General features: G+C 48.3%; 7 protein-coding genes across 7 annotated transcripts; 5 read left to right on the forward strand and 2 right to left on the reverse strand.

The window, feature by feature from the left end:
• The first annotated feature begins 1,448 nt into the window (after positions 1-1,448).
• B0J16DRAFT_329338 (something about silencing, SAS, complex subunit 4-domain-containing protein) lies at positions 1,449-3,668 on the forward strand. Its single transcript, XM_046126324.1, has 2 exons — positions 1,449-2,434; positions 2,513-3,668. Exons 1-2 carry the CDS (start codon positions 1,846-1,848, stop codon positions 3,466-3,468), a joined length of 1,545 nt encoding a protein of 514 aa, XP_045989556.1. The 5' UTR covers positions 1,449-1,845; the 3' UTR covers positions 3,469-3,668.
• A 372-nt stretch (positions 3,669-4,040) lies between these two features.
• Positions 4,041-9,384, forward strand: B0J16DRAFT_367066 (uncharacterized protein). Its single transcript, XM_046130114.1, has 2 exons — positions 4,041-8,041; positions 8,096-9,384. Exons 1-2 carry the CDS (start codon positions 4,403-4,405, stop codon positions 8,969-8,971), a joined length of 4,515 nt encoding a protein of 1,504 aa, XP_045989557.1. The 5' UTR covers positions 4,041-4,402; the 3' UTR covers positions 8,972-9,384.
• B0J16DRAFT_329340 (TRF2-interacting telomeric protein/Rap1 C terminal domain-containing protein) lies at positions 9,385-12,075 on the reverse strand. Its single transcript, XM_046126325.1, has 3 exons — positions 11,755-12,075; positions 11,379-11,702; positions 9,385-11,332 (listed from the first exon to the last, which is right to left on the reverse strand). The coding sequence occupies exons 1-3, from the start codon at positions 11,875-11,877 to the stop codon at positions 9,596-9,598; spliced, it is 2,184 nt and encodes a 727-aa protein (XP_045989558.1). The 5' UTR covers positions 11,878-12,075; the 3' UTR covers positions 9,385-9,595.
• Positions 12,076-12,743: 668 nt separating this feature from the next.
• On the forward strand, positions 12,744-15,387 carry B0J16DRAFT_30141 (kinase-like domain-containing protein). The gene is made up of 3 exons (XM_046124589.1): positions 12,744-13,011; positions 13,116-13,577; positions 13,632-15,387. The coding sequence occupies exons 1-3, from the start codon at positions 12,972-12,974 to the stop codon at positions 15,275-15,277; spliced, it is 2,148 nt and encodes a 715-aa protein (XP_045989559.1). The 5' UTR covers positions 12,744-12,971; the 3' UTR covers positions 15,278-15,387.
• On the forward strand, positions 15,237-15,653 carry B0J16DRAFT_30165 (uncharacterized protein). Its single transcript, XM_046124608.1, has one exon. The coding sequence runs from the start codon at positions 15,373-15,375 to the stop codon at positions 15,595-15,597; it is 225 nt and encodes a 74-aa protein (XP_045989560.1). The 5' UTR covers positions 15,237-15,372; the 3' UTR covers positions 15,598-15,653.
• Positions 15,654-17,071: 1,418 nt separating this feature from the next.
• B0J16DRAFT_314236 (uncharacterized protein) lies at positions 17,072-17,620 on the reverse strand (the record flags this gene model as incomplete). The annotated part of the gene is made up of 1 exon (XM_046125176.1): positions 17,072-17,620. The coding sequence occupies one exon, from the start codon at positions 17,618-17,620 to the stop codon at positions 17,072-17,074; it is 549 nt and encodes a 182-aa protein (XP_045989561.1).
• Positions 17,621-21,951: 4,331 nt separating this feature from the next.
• B0J16DRAFT_30274 (uncharacterized protein) lies at positions 21,952-22,960 on the forward strand. Its single transcript, XM_046124652.1, has one exon. It carries the CDS (start codon positions 22,074-22,076, stop codon positions 22,683-22,685), a length of 612 nt encoding a protein of 203 aa, XP_045989562.1. The 5' UTR covers positions 21,952-22,073; the 3' UTR covers positions 22,686-22,960.
• The last annotated feature ends 3,754 nt before the right edge of the window (positions 22,961-26,714 follow it).

A 26,714-nucleotide genomic window follows, 5' to 3' on the forward strand; every position in this document is an offset into this window, starting at 1 on the left:
GAGGTCTGGAAGAAAGCGGATACACATGAGAACTATTTCTACTGGCTCGACTATGGCGAGGGTCGCAATGTTGAGGTTGAAGGCTGTCCACGAGACAGACTTGACAGAGAGCAGGTCCGCTATCTGTCCCGCGAGGAGCGTCAGTACTATCTGGTTGAGGTAGACAGTGAAGGGAGGTTATGCTGGGCAAAGAACGGCGAGCGTATTGATACAACGGAGCAGTTCAAGGATAGCATGCACGGCATCGTGCCTCTGAATGACTCCACACCGGCCTTCAATGCCGCCGCTCAACCAGTGGATTCTCAATATACGGGATCAATCAGCAGCTCAAGTTCCCAATCTTCACTGGAATCAGAACGGGAAGCAGATCTGGCGGCTAAGTATGCAACTCCTGGCTACGACAACAGTCAGGGTATGCACAAGGTGTCGCAAATTTCAGCGTCAACAATATTCAACAAGATGATGCGCAAGTCAGTCAGAAAAAACACTTGGATATTTGTCGCAGACACAAACTTTCGAATGTACATTGGCATCAAGGATTCAGGCGCTTTTCAACATTCGTCCTTTCTCCAGGGTAGCCGAATTTCTGCTGCTGGTCTCATCAAGATCAAGAATGGCAGACTGTCATCCCTCTCTCCGTTGAGCGGACACTACCGTCCTCCAGCAAGCAATTTCCGAGCCTTTGTTCACAGTCTTCGCCAGTCAGAAGTAGACATGAGCCACGTCTCCATCTCAAAGTCATATGTGGTACTCATCGGACTAGAATCATATCTCAAAACAAAACGCAAGGGCAAGGACTTGGCGCAGCGTGTGGGACACAGAAAAGACAAAATCTTGTCTCCTGAAGAGGCTGCACGGAGAGAAGAGGAGGCAAGAGACAAGAGTGAGAGCGCAGCCAAGGAAAGAGAGCTGCTCCAACGAGAAGAGGAGGAGAAACAAGAGGGTAGACCGGTGAAGAAGGTCCTGAAGAAGCTCGGCATCAAGCCAACAAAGGAGGAGAAGCAGGCTGCTAAGAGAGAGCAGAAGGAGGATGTCGAACAGATGCATGTGTGAGAGAAGGTTCGTGGGCGGTACGATGTTTTTGTTTCCTGATATAATACCCCAAGCATAGAGCAGTGCTCGAGTTATGATTCACGACCTTAAGCACAAATACCTAAAGTCTTTTATGATATCCTTTTAGATACTAGAGTTCAATCGAATTATAATACCAGCCTGGCTAGTTGTAGACATTTTCTTGAGGTTAACTGATCATGTTAGTTGATAGGCCAATCATTCCAACACCATTTCGTGAGGTTGCTGTTAGTAGAGGTGCACTTCCATACCAGTATGCTGTCGCGGAGTCACAATCTCAACCACAGTCTATATCTCCATTGTCGCTACTTCCATAATATGCTAGCTGATGCTTGTGTTTCTATGTGAAGCTCAACCAGACTGATAATCCAATGACGTGTAGATAGGCAAAGCACCAAAATTTAATATTTATAAATTGCTGGAGTTGGTCTAAAGACGAATCGAGTTTCATGGAAGCCTAGCCCGGTGTTTTAGGTTGGGTGACTTTAGCGCGCATATGCCCTGTAAGCTGGGCTCATCAATGCGCTGCAGCGGTTTTTGCAGCGCCACCTCCCTAAAACACAGCATTACAAAAGCTTAGGCGTAGGGGGCATCCCGTCTGGAGCCCACCTCAGCTTCCATTTGACTGCAAACGTGCAGTCGCACTCGTACCGAAGGCGCCCAGCAAACCCATCGAAAAAACCCATCAAAAGTCGAGGCGCCATCGCCAAACTGAGCCGGCGGATTGAAAGGAACACAGCCTTGAAAACATGCAAGGCATCTCAACATATTCCAATGGCTTCCGTCACCCGTTCCTCGCGGCGCGCTGAAGTTCCGCACCAGCATCATCACTCGCACCACCACCTGCCCTCCCCAGCAAGCGTATTCGCCCACGCCCAGGGCGGAGGAGTAGGAGCAGGAGGAGCGTCAGGGGCAGGGCGCAACAAGAGGGCACTCGACGCCCACGATCGCGACTTTGATGCGATCAAGCCCAAGAAATCGCGTATAACAGTCGAGATTCCCGCGAGGGGCTCTCAAAAACTCCGTGTCGCCGACATCGACAACAGTGAAGCGCCACCACCCACGCGACAACCTGCTGCGACGCCCACAGTGGCGAGTGCGACGACACCAAACATCCCTCCTACCTCGACCGACAACGCGACATCGAAGCCGAAGCAAGAACAGACCCTTACAAAACACCAGAGTAAAGTTATCAATGGCATAAAACACGAACTCGATCGGCTACAGCCTCAGCCGAGCGATACCAATACCAAGGAACAAGGCCGGAAGCTTCGCTCCCAGGAAGCCAACAGGTTCAAGAGCGAGCTTTCTGCCTATTTTTCCGATTACGATGAGGTGATTGGCAACGAGCCCAAAGAACAGCGTACGTGAATGAAATTCCTGTCGCTCACCTGTGCTTCACCATCTCTACACTGCAGTATTTTCTGACCTTTCTTTTTAGAACTGTTCAATGTCGATACGCCAATAGTTATAGTCGATTCTGATCCACGACGCGCAGTTTCAGACAACCAACGCGCTATTCCCAACCCCGCAACTGAGTATCCCGTACGAGGATATGGCGATGCACTATTTTATAACGTCTTTGATTGTCAGCTAGTCGACTTGGGATTCTTTCAATCACGGTCCAATAAGACAGTCGAAGATCCTTTACCAGATAAACTATTTCAGCCGATCCATCGTCGAGCTGAACGACTGGAAAGATCGGTCCGCAATGCTGAAAAAGGTCGGGCTCAGCATGAAAAAGACCACATCATCCGACTTCTCGAAGGCCTGCAAGGTCACGACTGGTTAAGAGTAATGGGTGTGAGTGGCGTAACAGAAACAAAAAAGAAGACGTTCGAGCCCGCTCGCAACCACTTTATCAAGGGCTGCCAGGCCGTCTTGAACAAGTATCGAAACTATGTTTTGGAAGAGAAGAGACGCAAGATGGAAAAAGATCGAGCCAGAGCCGAGAAAGAGCACGAGGAAGACTCGAGTGTTGGTGAAGATGAAACCGGCGATGAGGCGGATGATAGTAATGCCAGCGATCTGGCATCGCCGGCAAAGCAGCTTCAAGAAGAAGCAATGGCGAGATCCAAGGCCTCCAAAGGGTCAAAGAACCGCAAAGCGACGCCTCAACCAGCTACAGCCAGAGCTCCACGTCCTGTGAAGGCACCGCCGGCTCCAAAGCCTCCAGAACCACCCAGAGAGTTCAAGTCGTTTTTCACTAAGAGGTACGAGCGCGATACCGCTCTAAATAGGAACAGGCGTACGGGGAGGAAGGTACTGGCATGGGGTCTACCCATACCTGAGATACCCGAGGTTGATTTTGATTTGCCGGAGGAATACCGTGATGAAGATACCCTCAAGGTCCGGGCGAGGAAGAAGCGCCGGGACCGAAGACGCAGCAAGAAGTGATGGTCACTCACTTGGCTGCTTGTAATATACGCAAGGCAAAGAAGCTGTGGAAGTCAGTTGTTATATACATGGTTTGGCGTTCAGGAAAGGAAGGATCGAGCTGTCCTGGTAGGAGCAAAGGTATTGCAGTTTTTGGGTGTGGATTTTATGTGGTCTTGATAGGTAGTTATCATCAGACAGTGATGGAAATAATATCCTTTGCAAACAGCAACATATCCTGATGCCACTGATGTGTGACGTCTTTTGGTGGTACTGGAGTTTGGCTTGGTGGAGGTTGAGATGTGTGATGATCACGACTGTAACGGTCATTTAGTAAATCTTTTGATAAGAAAGAACTGATTCTGTATCACTGGCAGGGAAGTAACTGATATGGTCTTTCATCCCGTCTCCAAGTAATAAGTCACGTATTGTTGTAGTATTGTAAAGACCTATCATCTATTGTTCTGAAGTCATTCAATCAATGTTGGCAGTTGTTAAGTGGGTCGAATGGGAGTTGAGCGGATGAGTGGTCCGTGCACAGAAGCTTCCTGCAACGCGCCGCGAGCTGTCTTCCTTCTTTGCAAAGTGCACGGCGAGAGGCACCCGACGGTCTTTTTTTTTCTAGGTTTGCGCGTGTTTGCGCTTCTACAGTCTTTGGCTTTCTGAACTCACTTCTTTGCTCTGTTAATCCTTCACACCGCCTTCTTAATTACAACCTTCTTGACGCACTTCACTGGATTGTCTCCGTTGTCCCTGTTCAGATTGCGCCAAAGCCACCAACGAAACCTGCGACCGCGCGACGAATTCGATACCGATTACAAATACACTCAGCGAGTTCCAACATTCTACTGCCTTGTGCAAGAGGCCGGTATTTCTATCGATGCAGCATTCATAAAACGAGCTCAAAGGGGCCCCTCTGGCCGTCTTTCCTATACCCTGCGTACCATCAGTCGAAATGGCTACCCTTGCCATGCCGCAGGCTTCTGAGCCTCTGAATCACTCTCTCCTGGATGCAGATGATGGAGTAGCTTCTGCGGATGATGGACCAGTTCTTGAGTATTTCGTTCTCAAGCAAGAAGTCAACCTCGAGGTCAACTTTCGCGACAAGCGCATTGAGGGAACAACGGACATTTTCCTAGTGACATTTAACGATAAGGTCGACGATATAGTATTGGATGCTGCAGACTGCGAGATCGACACCGAAAACGTCTACGTTGCCGAACTTCGAGAAATTAATGGTGATATCGTCGAGGGCCAGAAGCGGAAGACAACTGCGACCTATAACGACCCGTATGCGAAGCTATCACATCCCGCAAGCTGGAGTCTGAGGGCCGGCCATCACGATATTCGCCGCAAACGGGCCCAGTCTCTGTTCAGCAGCCGAAAGAAAGATGTCCCCGCCGAGCATAGAGAGTTCGCGGGGTGCACCCCCGTCTATCGATCGCTCAAGGTGAACTTGCGCGGTAAGGCCGAGCCAGATCGCCCGAGGCTCATCATTAGGAAATCGATGTTAGGTATTGATCCGGCAGAAAAGACCAACAAGCAGTACAAAATCACAATACCCTTTGTCAACGATAACCCGCGGGATGGAACACAGTTCGTCGGTGTAGACCCCCTGGATAATCGATTCACGCATATGTATACCCGAAGCTCAATACATCCTGGAACCGCATCTTGTATCTTCCCATGTGTGGATGACCATGGATCACGGTGTGACTGGAGGATATCGATCAAGTACCCCCGCACATTAGGTGATGCTTTACAGCAGGCGCTTGCCACGCAGCAGAATGGCAACAATCCAGACAAGATGCAAATTGATGGCCAAGAGCGAGCCCTCAACCTTGCTGAAGAAGATAAGCTCCGGGAGATGTCAGTCGTATGCTCAGGTTTTCTCATGGAGGAGACAGTGGACCCTGATGATGACCACAAAAAGATCATGACTTTTGAGCCCGAGAAGAAAGTATCCTCGCAGAAGCTTGGTTTCGCTGTCGGACCCTTTGAGCATATCGATCTGTCCTCCGAATTTCGAACAGAAGAAGACGAGGTCAAGCTTGGCATGAACGCGCTTAAAGTGCACGCCTATTGCCTACCGAATCGTGCCGACTGGGTTCGCAACACAGCAGCAGCCATCACCATGGCGGCTGATTTCTTTACATTTACGTTCGCCCGATACCCCTTTGGCAACTTCAAGCTGTGTTTCCTTGACGACATGGTCCAAGACACGGTTGCGTTTTACTCTATGGCCTTCATCAGCAATCGACTGCTATTTCCAGATGACATTATCGATACCGAAATCGACGTCACTAGAAAGATCGTCCAGACATTAGCTTACCAATGGATTGGTATCAACATGATTCCCAATACGAGGAATGACATGTGGCTCATTGTCGGCATTGCACATTACATGACTGACCTTTTCATGAAGAAGTTGTGCGGAAACAACGAGTACCGATTCCGGATGAAGACTCTATCCGACAAGCTTGTTCAGGTGGACGTCGACCGACCTTCCCTCTATGATCTTGGTGCCTATCTTCATTTGGGAGAGTTTGAGATGGACTTCATGGTTCTCAAAGCTCCAGTGATCTTCTTCATCTTGGATAAGCGGCTCATCAAGGCCTCAGGAGGACATGGCCTGACCCGCATCCTCTCAAAGATGCTGACAAAGGTTCAAATTGAGGCTTCCGACAAGGCTACCATTCTTGAAACAGAGAAATTCAGGGCAACATGCGAGAAAGGAGCAAAGTACCGGCTGGAGAGTTTCTGGAATCAGTGGGTGTATGGTTCAGGCTGTCCTCGGTTCGATGTTAAGGCGAAGTTTAACAAGAAGAGGTTGTGCGTTGAGCTCACCCTCAACCAAATCCAGTTGCATACAGCAAAGAAGCCTCCTCTGGAGAAAGACGATTTTCTCCGCGTTGTCAAGGAGCGCCGATCCGGTGTTAAAGCTGGTGAAGTACAGCCATTATTTACAGGCCCAATGACTGTTCGAATCCACGAAGCTGATGGAACTCCCTACGAGCACATACTGGAGATTCGTGAAGATGCTACAAGGTCCACCAAGTTCGAAATCCCATACAACACGAAATACAAAAGACTTAAAAGGACTCGACGCATGAAGGAGAAGCAGAACGTTGGCGCCAGCATGGACGCAGAGAACCTGGATGACACTCTACTGTACTGTTTGGGTGACGTTCTCCAAACACCCGAAGAACAGGCCCAATGGGAGTTGATTGATTGGGATCCAGAGACTGAGCGCAAGATGGACCAGGAATCTTACGAGTGGATACGTGTAGATGCTGACTTTGAGTGGTCTTGCGACATGAAGAGGACACTAGAACCGTACATGTACGTGTCGCAGCTACAACAGGATAGAGATGTTGTTGCCCAGCAGGATGCTATGCTGTATCTCACACACGGTCCTCTGCATCCCATCGCTTCAGGTTTCCTTACCAGGACTCTTGTTGATCGCCGTTACTTTCATGGCATTCGAACTATGGCGGCCGAGGCACTGCCAAGACAAGCCAACATCAAAGACCTGTCAAACCTCGGCCTTCGACAGTTGATAAAGGCTTTCAGCGAGATGTTCTGCCACAAGGGAACAACCCAACCCAAGCCAAATGACTTCTCGGACAAGAAGCAGTACAATGTTCAGTGTGCCATTATCAAGGCCATTGCACAGGTCAGAGAAGCAGACACTTACAAGTGTCCACTTTTCGCACGTCAATTTATCCTTGACCAGCTTCTCTTCAACAACAATGAAGACAACCCTTTCTCCGACCATTTCTATATCGCCACTCTTGTGGAAGCTCTTGCGACCTCCCTTATTCCTTCCAAACAGGACGATTGGTTTGCTATGCAGAACAAGATTCCCAACCCCGAGGAGAAGCAGTTCCTAGACAAGGCTATCGAGCAAATCGAGAGAGTTCTTCGCCGAGATGAGTGGACAAACTCATACCAAAATGTTTGGACCATTGCTGGCCTCAGTGCTAAGCAGCGGCTCATGAAAGCAGAGGTGATCCCGAAAAAGTATAGTGACTTTGGCCAGTACCTTCTTGACGGAACAAGAGATCTTATCCGTATCAAGGCGTTCGAAGCACTGATTGACTTGGGGGCCATGCTGGACCCGACAGTATTCTCGTTCCTGACATACTCTCTTATTACTGATCGATCACCGTACGTTCGAAACAAACTCATTGAGGCCTCTGCCTCCGGTCTGGCAGCTATCGCTTTCGGGGAGCACACCAAGGTCACTAAGAATGAACCTCCTCCAGAAGACGAAGAGGGTGATCTCTTGCTTGTGCAAGATAGTGCCCAGGAGATTGAGGCACGAAAGGAGATGTTCGCAAGAAAGGAGAACCTAGATGCAGCGCTCAAGGCTCTCCGGAGGGAAATGGAGGAAACCTACGGCGGCGACGAGCGTCATTATAGTATTGCGATGCGCAAAGCCCTGGATCACCCAAGTCTTGGGCGAAGCGAGATGGAAAGCATGCTGGACTTGGCTGCGATGATGTTCGAGGAGGCTGGCGATTGGGTTATTACGATTCCTTTGCCAAAGGCCTGGTCAGTAGAGCGGCCGCTGCAGCAACTTCAAAATCGCGTAAGTATTGTAGTTGTCCATCCCGTCAAAAGCTTTAATACTGACCAAACACAGTTGGTTGTGAAGTTCAAGGCTCATTATAAGACGAAACCTAAGGAGCCTGTCGTTCAAGCACCATCCCTTCCACCTCCCGTACCTGCTGCCACTGTTCCTGTACCTACAGAGCCAAAGAGGCCCGCGCCTCTGCAAAAGGCCTCTTCTATAAAGATCAATACTCACAAGGCGGTTCCCCCTCAGCGACCGAGTGTGCCACCCCAACGCCCAAGCGTTGCCACTCCGGTTCAGAGTCCAAAGCCAGGCCCAACAAAGCAGGAAAGAGATACTATCGTTGCCTCTCCTGTTCTTTCTCGACAGCCAAGTGTTTCATCTTCATCAGGCTCGAAGCCTTCTTGGCCATCTGAGCCTTCATCTGCATCTAATATCAAGCGACCTCGCCCAGACAAGGATGAACATCACACTCCTGCACCAAAGCGTCCGAAGGTGGAAAAACCCTTCGGGGCCGATTCTGGTATCAAGAAGAAAAAGAGACGTATGGTCAGGCTCAAGGTTTCGCCAAGTCGCCTTGCCAGCTTGATGAAAGACCAGAAGAAACCCAGTATCAATGGTCGGACATCTCTGCCGTCAGGTAACTCTCGAGACCCTCTAATTCCTTCAAACTCCAGGTCGGATTCTATTACGGCCAAGCCTGCGAGGAAACCACTTCCATCGGGTGATGCGGCACGAAGGCCTTTGCCTGGGGGTCCCGCAGGATCACCGCAACCACCACCAGAAAGAAAGATATCGTTGAACGCCCATTCCAACTCGACGCCGAAGCCCAAATCTGCAAGTCCTGCGGCGAACACGCCACCTCCAGGGGCACCACCACTCACTCAAAGGCCGAAGATTAAGATTATCAGAAAGTCGAATCCACCACCGCCGCCAGCTCCTTAGAAAGAGGCACATGATACTTCACTTTTCAGCCATTCAACGTACCCAGAGTCGCTAGTTGTAGCAGCGTTGAGGGAGGAAGTGGCAATTACATCCGATCCAGAGGGATGCGTGGGTTGGACCATGGAATTATGCGAGCAAGAGACCGAGAAACCAGTTTTGAACGTAGAATGAAAGGGCGGCAGAAAATGGTAGTCCTTTATTGAAGGGTGTTTAAGTACTCAGTATAGGAAACGGAAGGCATTGGTATTTGCATTTTTTTGGGCGTTAGGAGCGCGGCATCGTATCCAAAACGCGCAGGGGAGCCAGAAAGGCATGCAATGAGAGATAATGGGTGTACAGGCAGCTATTGGGTTGTATTCATCACGATATCATTCCAGGACTTGTCATGATCCGACTTTTGTGATGATTTTGTGAATGATGTGTTGCAAAATTCGAATCAAAGTATATAGGCACTGCGCTACGCCAAGCCTCGTAAATTATATCTTATGGAGTATATATTTCCATTTCCATGCCCAAGTCGTTGTAATCAATGTGCGCCTACTCCTAGTATCCCTATGTAGCACGTTGCTATCAATCATTTCTTTCTCTGACCCGTGAAACAGAGCGAAGCCATTGAGAAATTTCCTAAATATTCGCGCCGTGCTTTCCCTCTGTTGTCTGGGCTTCCAGAAAGGCCTTCCTTAATTCAAACCTCTGCTTGCCATGTTTCTTGACAAGACGGTTGTGTGCTTTCTGGGCAAGCTCCTGCTCCTGTTCCTCCTCGTCATCGGCGGGCAACTGGCCGAAATCCACGCTCGATGAGAATCGTAAGTCTTCATCATCACGATCTGTCCATATGCCCTCATGACGGGAGGGCACTCCGCGGCCTGAGTTGAGGTATTGCATAACAAGAAGAGCCAGTTTCCCAGGTGTGAGAGTCGTCCGCTTAAGGCCTTCAATAACGATACGACGTGGGAATCCCATCGATTCGTAGTACGAAATTCGTTCTTGAATCTCACGAGAATTGGAACTATCCGGATCACGGGGCTGGCTGCTCCTGGCCGGTGGATTCTGAGGGGCCCGGTTCCGGGAAGAATTATACGAGGCAGGAAGAGAGCGCCGCACTGCTTCAGCAGCCGGTCTCTGGTTTTGAGTGACCGAGGAAACAGCTCGCCTGGGGTTTGTTACATGTGTCAAACTATTGTGACGATTCCCCTTTGATGGTTCGGTTTGTAATTGCCGTCGTTTCGTAGCTGATGGCCTGTCCTGGCCTGTCTTATTCAGATGGAATGGTATTGGCGTGGAATCGAGTGATTCGTTATCTGGAAGTGGATCGACGTCCAAAGATTGCTGGCGAGTTTCTTGGGGAGGAACTGCTGTTGTCCTCGAGTCTTGCGATTCGTCTTGCTGGGGAGGAAGAGGAGGGAGATGCTGCGAGGCTTCACTTTCGCCAACATAGTCAAGCCACTGAGAGCTCACACGAGCGCTGGGAGAGGGTTCCCGAGTGGGAAGGACTCCGAGAGCCAGGTCAGCATCTGGTGTTGACGGAGTGTCATCATCTGAGCGATGACGCCTCTTTTTATGTACATTGCCAGATGAAGTGAGCGGACGATGCGCTGTGGATCGTTTCAAGCCAGTAGCAACAACAGGGGGCGAAGACCGCTCGTAGGTTTGCGGCGAACCGTCTTGGTCGTCTTGGTCATCTTCCCATTTGATGTCCTGACTAAAATCCAACTCAGGGGCTATGGCTTCTGAGTCTGGGACAGGTTCGTCTTCGAAATTTTGGATTTGAGCCAAAAAGTCATCGAGATTTTCTTGATAACAAAGGTGCAGTTCGTTGAGCATATGCTCGGTGGGACTGACAAAGCCTAACTTTTCGGCAATTTTATTCCAGTCACAACTCCCAATTTCGTGGAGGACGGCTTGAGCAGCTAACGCGAGGTCAAACAGCTCAAAAGAAATTCCTTCGATTTTGAGATATCTTTTGATGTCTCTGTCTGTGGAAGCGATCCAGTCGTCGAGGTCACGATAAAATGTATCTCTTGCATCGTCCTCTTCTGGAGTGTCGACTGGACCAGATTGAATTTGATGTCCTGCTGGCGACAGTGGTGTTTCATGCTGATGTTGTCGTGCTGTGCTCAACTGCCGGCGGTCTTCTCGAGTACCAGTCCGTTGTTTCTGTTTGGGGATTTGCTGAGCAGCAGCTTGTGGCGGGTTTTGTTCAGCCGCTTTGGGCGACTGCTCCGCCTGGTCTGCATCGTGGTTGTCTGGCAGAGTTTCTTCTGGTGCAGAGGCTGCCATACGCTCCAGGTCGCCCCTGTCGAGATTTGCCAACTTCTTGACGTAGCGATCGCGCCACGACTGTGCAGTATGTCGAGTATTCTTAGGATTGTTAGTTTAGATCCTGCTGACAATTCAGTGAACCTACAATGCATGCGTATTCTTTCCAGATCTCGTTTCCCTTTTGATCAGTTGGATGCTGTAGAACCCATCTCGCAATTCTTGCATCGTCCTCCCGAGTGAAAGGAGTACGAGTTGATTTTGTGGGCTGGCCACTGCCTACAGGCCTCGGCGCATTTGGAGGAGGGCCTATTAGATACCTATCTTTTAGTTGTATAATGCCATTCTTGACGGAGTCGTCGATGAACTGCCACGAATATGACCCATGTGGAGCATCTTTCTTTGCTCTGGCATGATCCGCGATAAGCATATCGGCTTGCTTTTCTAGAAGCACTACAACGCCGCCATTTTGCTATTCATTGTTAGAAACAATAATGAAGGAACAGTGGATGATTCCGACATACCTTGATTAGGTCTATCCAGCGAGATCTCTGGGGTACTCGTTGTGCCATCCAGAACTTGACATCTTTGAATATTGTTCCACCCTCAGCATTTCCAACTCCATTGTATGTCACCGTCGAGGCCATGATGGCGAGTATGCGTTGTCTTTATAGCTTACAAAGGAATGCACCCTGCTCGCCGAGAAAAGAGAGGATCACGTTAGATTTCTTGAAGTTTGACGCGCTGCAGCACAAAACGAGATGAAGGCAATATGAAAGGATTTTAACAGACAAAGAAGCGGGTTGAGTTTCTTTCAAAGGCATAACGCCGCCTGCGGCTTCAACATCCTTTGTGTGTAAGTGACACGAATAGAAGCTTCGCGTCGGGACCCATCGCGCGTTCACGTGCCAGACAGTCATTTGCTGAAGTGGTATTCACTTATCCAGAGTATGAATCTGCTTATACGCATAACCCAAAACACAGATTGAATATGCTATCGCAACACGATAGAAGGTACCGACAATGTTGGGAGACATTACTAGACTATAAGATATCCCAGAAGTCCGAATGACTGTTTTTGTGTCACCTACTTGTTTTTCACCTCGTGAAAGCTTGGAAGCTGTACGTTTGAAGCGCAGATCACATCGAAACCCACCTGGACTGTACCGGGTTATTCAAAGCTTAGCCTCCAAGCATCAAGATACAAGGAGAAATAGAACAAGAGCACAGTTAATGTGATACATAGTAAATGCATCAATCAATTCCGTTTCTTATTATCATTTGAAAGACCAAGTTCTAGTCTCTGAAGCCCGCAAACAAAACAGAACGACGTCACTCTGCGAAGCCTTATCGATAAGACCTTACCGGGCTATCCCCCGTTGAGATCAGCTTTGACCACGGTTGCCATGGTAGCAACGCAGGACTGTTTACTTCCAATCAGAGCCGAGGCCGTGGGACGAGTGGCCGGGATTATTTGGGTCTAAGCTGCAAGTTGCACGAACAACGCAAAATAGATCCGTTTACTTGAAGCTTCCCTTTTCCCTCCTCCTCCTTCCTCCTCTCTTCTTCATCTTCCACGTTGTCTAACCAATCGCCTTACTAACCAAAGCAGGTTGTCTTTGTGCTTTCTCGTCTCTTTGTTGCATTTACAGTCGCATTCGCATTCACACTTTCACGGCCTAGCGATAATTTATCTGGTTGCATGGGTTGAGCTCAATATTCGACCGTGAATAACTTCATCATGTCTTCCGAGGACAAGTACGAAACGTTGGAGAAGATTGGTGAGTCTATTCAGGCGAGAGCAGTCAATGCGATTGCCATTGTTCAAGTCGCTCGACTTGTACTCTCAATTGAGACACAATTCTAACTCACCGTCTTCTTGTAGGCCATGGCTCGTTTGGCATCATCCGCAAAGTCCGCCGCAGGACAGATGGCTTCATCATGTGCCGCAAAGAAATCTCCTACCTCCGCATGTCGCAAAAGGAGCGCGAGCAGCTCCACGCCGAATTCCAGATCTTGTCGCACCTGCGCCACCCCAACATCGTCGCTTACTACCACCGAGAACACCTTAAAGTCAGTCAGGACTTGCATCTCTACATGGAGTACTGTGGCAATGGCGATCTGGGTCGTGTCATCAAGGACCTCGCCCTGAAGGGCCAGAGAGCTCAGGAAAGCTTTGTCTGGAGCATCTTCAGCCAGTTGGTCATGGCTCTCTACCGGTGTCACTACGGTGTCGACCCCCCAGAGGTTGGCTCCAATGTTCTTGGCTTGACACAAGGCAATGCTGGACCCAAGGTTCCTGCTGGAACCATGACGATTCTACACCGTGACTTGAAGCCTGAAAACGGTGAGACAAACCTGATGCTCTTTTTCATGGTACAGCATGGCTAACAATTCTCAGTCTTCCTCGGTGAGGATAACTCTGTCAAGCTCGGAGACTTTGGTCTCTCCAAGATGATCAAGTCCCACGACTTTGCCTCGACTTATGTCGGTACTCCTTTTTATATGTCTCCTGAGATCTGTGCTGCCGAAAAGTACACCCTCAAGTCCGACATCTGGTCATTAGGCTGCATCATCTACGAACTCTGCGCACGCGAACCTCCTTTCAACGCCAAGACACACTTCCAATTAGTGCAAAAGATCAAGGATGGCAAGTTCCCTGCCTTGCCCGATGTCTACTCTCCCGAACTTTACCAGGTTATCAAGGACTGCCTCCGCGTTAACCCTGACCGACGACCCGACACTTCGGAACTCTTGAACCTACCAGTGGTCAAGCTGATGAGGAAGGAGAAGGAGGTTGTTGACCTGAACAAGGCCATTCGTCTCAGGGAAGATGCTCTCCGTAAGAAGGAAAGAGATCTTAACGAGAGACTTGCCAACATGGAGAGGGAGAAGGAACACATCCGAGAGGAGCTGGACTCATCACTACGGAGAGAATGGGAGGTCAAGGCACGCCTCGAGATCGATCGTCTTGCCAATGCAGAGATTGAGCAGCTCCAGAACCGATTCGAGGAGGAAGTCCAAGCGCGCGTCGAGGCCGAATTGCAGAAGAAGGCAGCATCATATGCCGGCTCAAGACCTAACAGTCGAGAGGATGAATATGCGACGTCGATGGGCAAGTCGGATTCCAAGTCCGACTATCCTCACTCATCCCTCGGCGGCAGCGAAGTTGAGTTTCCCTCAACAACGGATCTCACCGAGTACTCCATCGATAGCCCCGAGGCGACTCGAGAGACCAAGAAGACAGCTCGCACACCTTTTAGCCGTGCGCAAACAATGTTTGTGGGCGCCGGTACCCCCATGGATATTGAGATGAACTCACCCAGCCCTATTGCGATCGCATCGCTTTCTCTCTCACCGCGTCGCAACGTGAACACCAAGGCACCCACTGCCACATCTGGCAATATCTTCGCTGTTAATGCCAACCGAAGTGCTGACAACTCTCGATGGGATCTTCGCGACACCCTATCTGATTCTGAGGATGAGGACATCATGCCATCGCCTACGCGCAACATCAAGTCCTCCAAGAACCCCTTCACTTCTAAGACGCGTCCTGTCTTGACTTCTCAGAAGTCAGCCCCCATTAACCGTCAGAAGTCTCAGCCTTCAACATCGGGCTTCGTTTCCAAGCAGGTTTCTCAACCTGAAGCTCCTAGGTCACCCACTCGTCGCCTGAGCAAGATTCCTTCAGCGGCAAATCTCCAGGCTGAGAGCAACAACACAAACGGAGGAGGCTTGACACGCCAAAACTCCCTTAACAGGAAGAACAACCACTCAGACGATGGCTTGGGCAAGGTCGCTGCTAAGAACAACATTCGAGGCCGTACCCTTGTTGAGCTCCAGCAAGCTCGTGCCGGCGGACGCCCCATGAGCGCTATTGTCATGCCCAGCACAGGCGAGAACGTCAGCCCTAAGAGAGCATTCCGGGATCGCATGGGCGCTGAGCGCAAGTCAAGCGGCGACGAGCCAGTCGCTGTCTGGGACCCGGAGCGAGACGAGATGCCGAGTCCTTTCCTGGTCCGACAGCGACGCATTGCCCGGGTGTAGGCCGCCTCTGTTACCAGTCGCATAAAAGAAGTAATGATGAAAGAGGAGTAGTGTTTTTATGGGTTTGTTTTGTTTTTCACGCATTAGAGGCGAGCATGATGATATTGCTTTTCAGGGTCTGCATTACCCTTGCCTTACATACCTCTTTTACCCTTCGTTTTCGTTTTGATTCCGTTGCACATTCTTCCTCCCTCATACGTGAGGGTTTGGAAACGAAACATGGAAAACACTTATCGGCGTTTTGGGCGCGAAACACAAAGGGATCATGTCATGGCATGGCATGGCACGACTTGCATGGAATGGGTTCTTCTTTATTTTAATGAATGCTCTGTCCAAGTGCGTACTTGTTTACTGTATATAAACGAGCATGTTTGGCATTGTTATCATGATTCATTGATTGGAGGATTAAGTTGATTTGATGATCATGGGGCGTTAATCGTCTGCGATTGGATTCATTTTGGGGTTTCGGATTGGATTGTTCCTTCTTTTACTTTTACGTATGTTTGCTCTTAGACGTTGTACAAAAAGACAATGATACTCAGAAATACTTTCATTTGATTTGGTGTCTGTAGTGACAGCGGTCAGGAATGGATTTGGCCCCCAAGTGTCAGGCTTCTCATAGGAACGCATCAACATATCGAGTTCTGAGTATCCAATAAGATGATGAACCGTTAAACTACATCATCTTTTACAGATGAACCCTTGTCTATACATGCAAGAGAGCGTCATTGGTCAATCAATCATGATGACAATGGATGCATGAGGTACCCAACTTACACCAGAACCCAACTGCTACACCTATTATTCTCTTGTCGCCTCATTTCCCAAAGCCCAATGGACCAATTTCTCCAATGTTACCCTCATATCGGATCATAAATCATATTTCGATCCGGCTTCAAGGCCGGCCCTTTTCCTCACACACGTAAGCAGCTATTAACTATAGGCTTTAGTGTTGGGCATCACTGCGTCTCCCCCATCTTCAATGCTTTATCCCGCCTTGCATATGCGTGTTCAGCGCTGCACCCCAGAGCCACTCGTGCAAACGAGGCGTTCAACTGCGCAAGGACACGAGTTAGGGTGATCCAAAAAAGTCAGGTTGCGGTGAGAGGCTTTGGATGGACATCGTCATTGGCAGGGACATCCATGCCTTCTGATCTTGACATCAAATCATGAGAATAGGTTTAACGGCAGTTCCAAGAAACGCAGCAAGATGCTGTAGTAAAAATTGCAATGCTAAGCCAGATCCAAAGGGGTATTTTCTCCGTGCGCAAGCTTTAAGACTAGGTTTGTCAGAGTAAGGTAAAAAAAAGACTGAAGCAATCAACCAAAAACTGAAAGCACACGTATATGCATACATATTGTCAAAAACGGGCGCTATTCAACGCCGAGCAGCACCAATCCAACCCAAATCAAAAGGACATGAATGATAACAAAAACAACAAAAAAACATTAAAATAGGCCAGGCCGCGAGGCCGATTCCATCTTGCGTAGACGTAGCGTAGCGTATTGTAGCCGTGAGGCTTATCATCTTCCGAAAAATTCCCACGTTCCAGGCGCCCTCCCCGATCTTTGTATCATCATGATGCAAGACTAAGCCTGAGCAAAAGCCTTATCGCGATGTAGAATGAGCATGGCGGTCCTGTGTAACCCGCGCAGGACTTTTTGTCTCTTTTCCAACATTTTCCTATCTTCCTTTTTTAAAACTTTTCGTCTTTTTTAAGTGTTTTACTGTACCAAGAATTGTAAATGAGCGGTCTCTAACCACGATTTGCTGTCTTTGGGGAGAGGGGATGTTCAGTGCCTTGAGCGGTGAGAGCTGCCGTGACGGTGGGAGTGGCCATGGCTGCGATGGGACGAGGAATGGTGTGATGAGGAATGCCGATGAGAATGATGTCGGCTGGAGCTTCCACTGCTCTCGAGATCCCGCTCCAAGCTTTCGACTCTCGACCTGTAACCCTTGACAATCTCCTTGATGTGAGCGATACGATCAAAATCCACCTCGAGCTCATCAAGCTGCTGAAGAATCTCAGTATAACGGGCAATCTCTGCGTCAGCGCCACCAATTATCCCATCGGCTTCATCGTACTGTAGTTGAGTAAAACGCTGCGCTTCATGACTCAGGTAGTTGATACGCTGCTCGATACTGGCCATGAGGTGATCAAAGTAGCGACCCAATGCAGAAAGTGAGGTGCTGTCAAGTAATAGAAGGCCTTGGCTACTGGCGCGACTAGCGGCGCGCGAGCTGCTGGACCCCCCTCCCAGTGCCGCCTGCCCCTGGCGAAGCAGCTGGATCTCCTCGTTGGTGAGCCCTAGCTGGGTGTCCGGGACAGCCTGTGAAGACATGGCGGGCAGCAGCTGGAAGGGCTGCTAGCTATGGCACGAGGAGACCAGGTAAGTCGCAGACCAGGCGGTTGAGATCGATGTTCGGGGGGTCACCTGAAGGTTTTGGGTTTCGGAATCGTCGCAAGACAGTAGGTGGATTGAAGATGCGATATGGGTCGAGCAGGCGGGCGGGGCGAGATTCTCTTGGTGTATAGAACGTCTGCGGCGACTCGGGACATGGACTATGTTGAACGAAAAGTGGCCGATAGGCCGAATAGAGCCTGTCGAGGCGATTGATCGAAGGCGACTGTGTCGGTGTCGATTGTGATCGGAGGGGTAAGGGCGTATAAGAGTAACCACGAGAGGGCAACGTATTCAAGATTGACAATGATGGCGAATGTGAGGATGATATCAGATGCGACGATGGTAGAATAGGTGAATGGTCTGCTGCGCAGAGCATCATGATATCGAGACCAATACGATCATGAGCATCATCGGTGTAGGTTCAAGGTGGAGTTGAGTTGCTCCGGAGCTGGAGTTTGTATAGTGGATATTTGTCGGGTCGGATCGAGTCGAGTTCAGTTGAGTTTGGTGATATTTCGGAGTAGCTTGTAGTATATCTGGAGGCTCCCAGACCTCGGAGCACCCAAAAGAAGAAGAGGAGAGGGAAAGAGAGCGGTAGAGGGAGTTGGGTCTCTTTTGGGGAATAGACACAAGAGGTGTGATTGGAGAATCGGGGGAGGAACCCAAGAAGACGGGAATTAGGTAAGCTTGGGCTTGGATGTGGAGGGTGGGGGACTCGGACTCGAACTTGAAGCAGCCGCCGGATGCAATACAGTACCTTACTGTACAGTACTGCCGGTAGCTGCTAGTAGTAATGGATCGGGTACGTATCGTTTCGTGGGAAGGTAGTTTTCGGTGAAAGAAGCAGGGATGATTTGACGAGGGTGTTTACATGAGAATTGCGACCCAAAATGACCCAAAATGGTGGTTTCTTCGGTTTGATGGTAAGATGTAATGTAATGTAATGCACTGCAATGTGAAAGCGAAGCGAGATGCTGTGATGATGCGATGGAGCCAGAAAGGTGATGACCTAGATTCTTAATATTAGCGATGTTTGATAAATTAGTAGTTAAATTGATAGTGTCTTTGTTTGTTAATTAGGTGATGGTGTTGAATAAGAAGAAGAAAAGAAACTAACCTCCACTGTCTTGAGTCGGTAGCGTGATGAGCGAGCGCAGGCGCAAGCGGGAGGGGGATAGACAGGAAGGTAAGATGGGGGCAGCCCGTGGATGAGATTGGGAAGGAGGATAACTGAGAGGTGGTTGCACAATTTGCGTAAGGAAGGTAGGATGGACCTTTAGGTAGAGTTGCACGTGCAATTGATTGATTCAGCAGTCAATTGATCAAGCCGCGGTCAAAAACAAGATGACTTCAACTGATTGATTTGATCTGCTCTGATCGACTGATTGATTGATTGATAAAATGCTGTCCCGACAGAATGGACGCTGATGGAGCTTGAGCTGGACCTGGACCTGGAGCTCTTAAATTCCCCAGCGCATGCGATTGGTAGCGCGCGCTAATTGGAGCTCCCTGTCATGTCATTAGAATGACGATCACAGAAGGTCAAAGAGCTGCCTCTTTTCTTCTCTTTACTTTTTCTCAACCTGCTTTGCCGGGCTTGACTCTTTTCGATCAGCTGGGAAACGACGAGACAAAATAGTAAAAGAAGCAAACAAGACGCCCACAGGATCAATAGTGTTCAGTTGAAGGACCAGCTGCACTCGGGTCTAAAAGGGTACGTACTGCAATGTACCGTAACAGCATCAACAGTGGTCACCAAGGGTTGGTGAGATAACTTTGACGGTCTCTGGACTCCGAAACAAGTCACAGTTGAGAGATCTCGATGAGTCGAAGAGTTGAAGGGGGATGAGAGAAGAAAAAGCAAAGAAACGGCAGGAGAACATTGCTGTACGACGGAGAGAGACAAAAGAAAAGAGAGGCTTCTTTTAACAAGAGACAAAGGTCCTCCCTTGGTCTGTACAAGATCAGAGTGTCGGGTCAAATCTGGTCAGGAGATTGCGTCTAATCATGGTAAAAACCTGCCGAGATAGACTGTATCACCATCAATCAAACATACGACATAGCAAATTTGCCCATGACAAACGGGCGGAAACATGAAAAGACCATCATCTCCGGGGACTCGGATCAAGGCCCGTCCATATAAGTGAGTCTCTACTCGGTCAAGAGTACAGTAAAACCTCGGTTGAACTTCCATGTCTGTACTAATCTGGCATAAGATCTAGTCATATTGACCGCTTCCTTTGGCAGATTTTCGTGCATGATGTTAAGTTTCTGTGCCTCTTTCTCATTATGACTCTGCTGACCACGAAAGATGTAGGGTTCATCCCAGTCTGTGATCCATGTTCAGTTCGGTTCAGTTCAGTGAACCACAAGCTGGTGGAGGCAGCCACCGCGGGGATGAAATTGAGAAGCCGCGGGATATTTAGCATGCCAGAGGATAGCATAGCAGAGCAGTATCAGACTAATGATGAGGGATAAAATGTACACATAAAGTCTCTGTATGGTCTTGATATGCTCTACACCACCAGCCCTACAGTACTTGAGCTCTATCCAAAATCGGTAGGTGCTAACGATCAGGGAGAGACAAAGCAACTCAGTCACTTTATGCCATCTTGGATCAGCATTTAGACAGTATTTATTTTGGCGCCCTAAGCCTTGTAATGCGCACGTGTATCCCCAGTCCATCTCCCCACTCACTAGGTTGAGATGCAAGTACTTTAATCTCTATCGATCCAAGATATTGAGCCCAGCTTATCTCTGCAACTCACTTCTATAACAAATACAAGTAACAGTATCAATAGATTCAGTATTGTGCATAAATCCAGACCTGTTGACTCAGCCTGAAACCATCCATCATCACACAATCCTCGTCTTTTATGTCTCATACAAAAACAATAAGAAACTATTCCTCCCTCTTTTTTGTCGTACATCGATTCTGCTCCGTCGATCCGGGAATCGGCATCCATCTTCCCCGAAACATGAGACCAGAAACTTGGCTATTGGGTGATATATCTGTGGCGCGCGCCAGTTGAAACACACATCCCTGGTAGTTTAGCAATCATCTGGCACACCAAACAAGAGGAAAGGAACTCCAACGTCAATTAATCTATTTACCCGTTCTTCAAATTCTTCCCATGTTGATGCATTGATTCCAACTTACAGTGCATGCAGATACTAGGCGCATCTACATCTGCATCTGCATAATGCATCTAACCTACCGCTGACCTGCAGCTCCTCTTCAGCCTCAACATGACATCTATTTCTGGGTTGGAAATCTCATAGAAGCCCAGGTTCCAATATACTTTCCATCTCGGGATCTTGCCGTATCTCTTTGTGCCTCCCCCTCCTTCACGTGCATCACCCAGAGTCAGACCCGTCGTCCTTTCACTCTCATTCCGAGTCCAAGCATCCTTCTTCTATCACATTTTGCCTGTTCTCAATTTGCGTCGCATCAAGTGGCACGAGGACATTCAAAGGATCATCCATGTCAAATGCAGCTTGCCGCTGCAAGTAATACCACCCTTGCTCTGTCTGTTGTGTGCGCCCATGAACATGAACTCCGTCCTCCTTAGCTGAGCAATCGTCCGTAGATCCGCTAAAGATGGCTGCTGTGTTACAATCGCTCCTGTAGAGGGCGTTTGGTGCCATTGTAACACAATGTGTTACTCTGAACTCCTGTAACTGTAGAGCTGACGAGAGAATCCTCTACAGTTTAACCGGACGTAAAGTGAATGTCGTCCAGATATTCAATCTCTTCCATGTTAGCATCTACTCAGCGCCGATTACTTTACGGTTTCTCATTCTAACGATGACAGAGCTTAGACTATCACTTACACCGGTTGTCATACCATAGCTAAATCATGTTGGTTGCTGTGATGAGTTGAGTACGGGCTGTGGCCGTGGCGTCCTCGCCCAGATGAATACAAACAGGATCTTCTCACTCTTCTAGTACAAATGAAATATCAAACCGGCTGTAAAGCTCTGAGGAAACAGGAATCTCACAATCTGATTTATTCATGTCCGCGGACTGGCTCCTCCTTGTCAAGATGTCTGTCTGTGAGTAGCGCAACCCTTATTGTTGGACCCCCTTTGTTCATGTTTGTTATATCCGTAAATATAATTAAATAACTCTCCATAAGGTAGTCAGTGCCTGCCAATTATCAGCCAGCGTCAACAGTCTAACAGTTTAGCTCCAATACCAAATACAATAGTGCTAAATAGCATCACCCGGCCCGGCCCATAAATTACCCAAAGCCACGAGGTCGGGTGTTGATCATTAGGGGACTCTATGGAATAAAATTGCTTTATCGCCCACTGACATACAGACACAGAAGTTGTTGTTGTCACTCGTTTCGCATTCAACCTTTGTCGCTCGTTTATTAAACATCCAATGGTTTCAACTCAATTCCTCACTGGCGTGCTGGCGTTGCTCGCCGCCAACGCTGTCAGCGCCGGGCCTTGCAAACCTTCTCCATCTTCTACTACCGTCTACACAACGACCACTGTGGAAACCACCGCGACTGAGATCTCGTCTGCCACAGTCAGTGTGTCGTTTACTGAGGCTTTCACTAGTCTTGGCTCGACTGAGACTATCAACTCTTTCTCTACCTCGGCCGAGACTTCAACTGCCCTCGGTACTTCCACAACATTGCTCACCACAACAACTGAAGAACCAACTTCATCAGTCGCTGCCTCTGCCACTACTTCGGCAGCTGCTGCCGAATGCACCACCAACGCCGACTGTGATGGGGCGACTCCCTTCTGTGATGCAGGAACATGCGTTGCTACAGACCCCAACGTCGAGTGTTCTACCAACTCAGAGTGCTTGATCCTTTATGGAGGCGACGCTCCTTTCTGTTCTACTTCAGGCAACTGTATCGGGTGCCGTGGCGATGGGGACTGCTACGGTGAAACACCCTACTGTGACAATGATTTCTGCGATGATGCCGGTGGCCATTTTGTCGCCGGGGTCTCAGGCTTTCGGCACTTCACTTTGCGTTAGTGATTGAATTGCTTGTGTGTACAAAATCAAGCATTCAAACATACCACAACTTGGAAAGAGGAAGGTGTTTCCTCAACGCCTATATAGATTTTGTATAGAGATGGTGGGGGCACTAATATGTGAGAATAAAGAAACAAAATTGGTATGGTACAACACATTCCATACTTGAGATACATCTTCCCCTGAGGTAGCATATGTTGTGTTCCTAATATTCACAACGGCAGCTAGTTGTATGTGTAGCTTCCATTCCTGTGAAACCTTTGTATCTTCCTTTGTAGCATTCAGGATATGCTAACTTGAAGTCAGTTATATATGCGCTCCTCTTACTTACCTGCTAACCTCAGGTTGTCTGACTGTAGCTACTCTTTCAGACGCACTTGTTCCAGGAAACCACATACTCACTTTCCTATGACATCAAAACATTAGATATAGTAGCAAGCTTTCACATCAGGTATTTGCTTTGTCACGTTTCCAGAGACTTGGGCATGTCTATGCCTCATACCTGCCTACCTAACTAGTCAAGAAATGAACGTCTCCTTGGCTTCAGGAAAATAGGATTTAGTCCAAGGTCAGAGAATCAGAGAATCAACAATGCTGATATAATCTACTATTTGTCTGTGTTGAGACACATATCTCTTGGACTCCAGAGAACTAACTGAAGAGAAACAGTCGGTTGGTCCTTACTTCAAATAGTGTCGATGGTGGCCTACTTAAAGACATTAGCACATTCGTTCATCATCCCAGTGACAGCCAAAGCCTGCTACCATCTTCATTTCATGTTAATGTTCAGTCAGAGAGAATTCAACTTAACTTACATATATATTGTCGGTGATCGGTATGTTCTTAGGTATGACTTATGACCTTGTTCGCCTCCTCCGTCGTTTCTCGGTTCGACATGAAGTTACAGTTAGTCTTTCATAGATACTCGCTATTGCCCTCTCCAAACAACGGCTAGAAATACTGCATTGTCTCTTTTAATGGTATATAACCACCTGTAACTATGCGGAGTGCCTCTATGATAGTCACATCCGTAATAATGCATCGACATTCGCATCTAACACCAGACTCCGGCTGTCAATACTACCGCTTTCAAAAAGTCGGCCGGCAGGTTTAGATTTGACTTTAACATGTAATAGTTATATGTAACCTAAGAGCTAATATTGGTTCTCCCTAAAATGTCTTACTAGATGTCCTCGTCCTTCAAGTTCTCTGCCACTCCAAGGTAAGGCCCGTGACTGGTGAATGAAAAGTCGTGCGAGAGCTATTGGGACTTATTACCTAGGTAGAGAACTGCGATTTGGTTACTTCTTACCGTCCACTTCTTGTCTTTTATTTGCTTCTTCCCCAATGACATCAAGAACGCAGTGCAGCCCTAAGTCTCTGACTCGGCCACCGGGCTGATTAGAAACCCCCAGATAGCCACCAGGATAGATGTCCATTACTGGAATCGTCGTTGTGATCCCAATATCTTCTTTTCGCTACTTCTAAGCTAGACCTCTCGATCAACTGCATTCGTGGTTCACACATTGCTGTCTATGTAGCCTCTTGCGCCCCTGTGGGAAGATATGTCCGACACTCTTCCCTTAGCCATGATAGGAGTCCTCAGGGTATCAGAAGAATTGGCCCCTGGAGGCATAAGAGACGAAATAGTTCGGTCACTTTATGCTAGCTTAGACTAGGAGTTAAACTACTTTATTGTGGTAGCCTAAGCCTTAGAGAACAATTCTTCTGTTATCCACCTGGAGTTCCTTCATGGCGTATTCAATACGTCGTTCAAATACAAGCAGATGGTTGTTCTCAATCCTATGCTTTTGGTTCTACTTCCGGGTCATCTTCTGCATCTGGGCCAACGGGCACTGGTCGATCTTACGTGCGTCAACTGAACAAAGAATTATGCTCCTGTACAGCTTCTACTACAAATCTTGCACTCCTTAAGCAATAACCGTGCGATCCTCGTCGGTACTTACCATGTCTCTTCATCGTCGCATACCTTGTTATCGCTAAAGATAATGGGCTTCCTGCGTGTTATGTCGACCAATCCATCGTGAACCCTACAGAAGCTCAAATATCTTGCTACATGAGGAACTACTGTGAATGAGTCTTTAAAATATAGGTGCAATTGTTGCGTGATCTTGTGTTGTTTCGTTGCGTGGTTGGCGACGAGCGACAAGCGATGTTGAATGCCCGAAACGACTACATGTTCTAACATATGGCAAGCTTTCCAGTCACTTTAAGACACATACACAGCCTAGTCAACTACATATCACATAAAAGATGCGACGTATATGACATGACATCTATCAAGAGATTTCGTTCTTGTCGATGTATCCAAAGTTGTGGTTTAGGGTAGCCTATCACACCACAACGAGCCGTCACGTACGTCTTAAACATTGTGTCTAAGAGTAAATTTACATTCTCTAGTCGTATAAGATATTAAATGGTTTATAGTTCATATCGCAGCAGTTGAATAGGGTATCTAAGCTATTGTGGGTGAACCACGAGCGAGTGTCATGATTGTAGAGGTCTCTATGTTGCGACATGAAGACCACCACCCAAACACGTATAACCTCTGACAGAAGCTCTCGTTGGTATACAGATAACTATCACACTGGAAGCATACTAATAACACCATTCTAGAGTAACACCCTCATTCCCTTCCGTGTCTTCGCCTTTGAGTTGGCCGGGGTATCGCTGATAACTTCGATCACAGTCACTTGTGAGAATACACTCTCGACCAACTCTGGGCAGCCCAGGTGTCCTATCTCGAGCTCAGACTCTAGCCTGAGTTCATATCGGCGAAGTTCAATCCTTCTCTCAGACTCCCTTGAGACAACTTGCTTCTCCACCGAACGTGCGCGTGAACAACACAGCTACCAACACATTAATCTAGAACACTTCGGGATCACGTTCCGTGTCAACAGCACCTACCATCACTTAATGAACACCCTCACTCATATCATGACGATCCTGCCTGGTCCCTACTTTCTTGACCGGTCTGGTGTTTTGATATCGTCACCTGTAACTATGCAGCTAAAGTCTATATCACATACAATATCCAGCGCCTGTGCTGACTAGTAGCGGCGATCGCCTATTAACACGAGACATAAAACGCCAGTGCAGACAGGTCTAAGCACCCAATCGCGACCTTTGAAGATAAATCCACTGTGTGTCTCTACAATACGAAAGACTCTCGAACTAGCACTGACTAGATCTGTGATTCAGCCTGACGATAGCCTCCTGTGAGGCTTGAGGTTCAAAGAGGCTAGGAATGGAGCAGGGAAAAGGTCTCAAACCGAAACAGCGGACTATGTCGGTTCGATGAATAAACACGCAACCGAGACAATAGTCTATTATTTCGAGCTCGGTTAGCAAAAAGGGAAATAAAAAGAAAAGAATAATAGCAAAAAAGGGAGACGGGCGGGAATCCCCAGAGCAGCCATGTCTCCTGCAGAATGAAACAAAACGTTCCCTTCAGCAACCTCACCAAAAAGAAAAAGAAAAAGCAAAAAGAACATCGGGATAAAAGACGTAAACAGTCCGAGCTTTTAGCTGAGGCTTGTGCTGCGTACTATGTATCTGCACGCACAGCTTACTTGTCTGGGGTCAAATATCCGTAAGGGTTCTGGAGCAATTCCTGGGACAGCTTTAAGCTTGATTCCCTAGAATGCGTGTCAGACGTAAGTACTAGAGACAATAGTTCGATCAGTATGTACAGGCCTCCGAGGCATTTTACATAGTGTTTGCTTTTTATCTTCTGCACTGGAACCTCAGTGGTAGTTTAGTTTCCTTCTCCGTGTAGAACGTACCACGTCCAGCGATGGGCCCTAGACGACGATCGCAGTATAAGGCGTTGATCAGGGGTTATCTGTCACTTTTGGCGTAGTGTAACATCGCGTCTTGTCTTTACATTTCGGGCTTTCTTGCTTTTGAAGCGATGGACGCTTGACCAGAAGCTGGCCCCTGCTCCCGAGACCTGAGACGCCTCGGTTCGGCGTGGGCCTTTTATGAGCCAGGGCTTAGTTTCTTTTT

Source organism: Fusarium flagelliforme (assembly GCF_020744385.1).
Source record: "Fusarium flagelliforme strain FIESC 12 MPI-CAGE-AA-0113 chromosome Unknown B0J16scaffold_1, whole genome shotgun sequence".
Taxonomy (NCBI): domain Eukaryota; kingdom Fungi; phylum Ascomycota; class Sordariomycetes; order Hypocreales; family Nectriaceae; genus Fusarium; species Fusarium flagelliforme.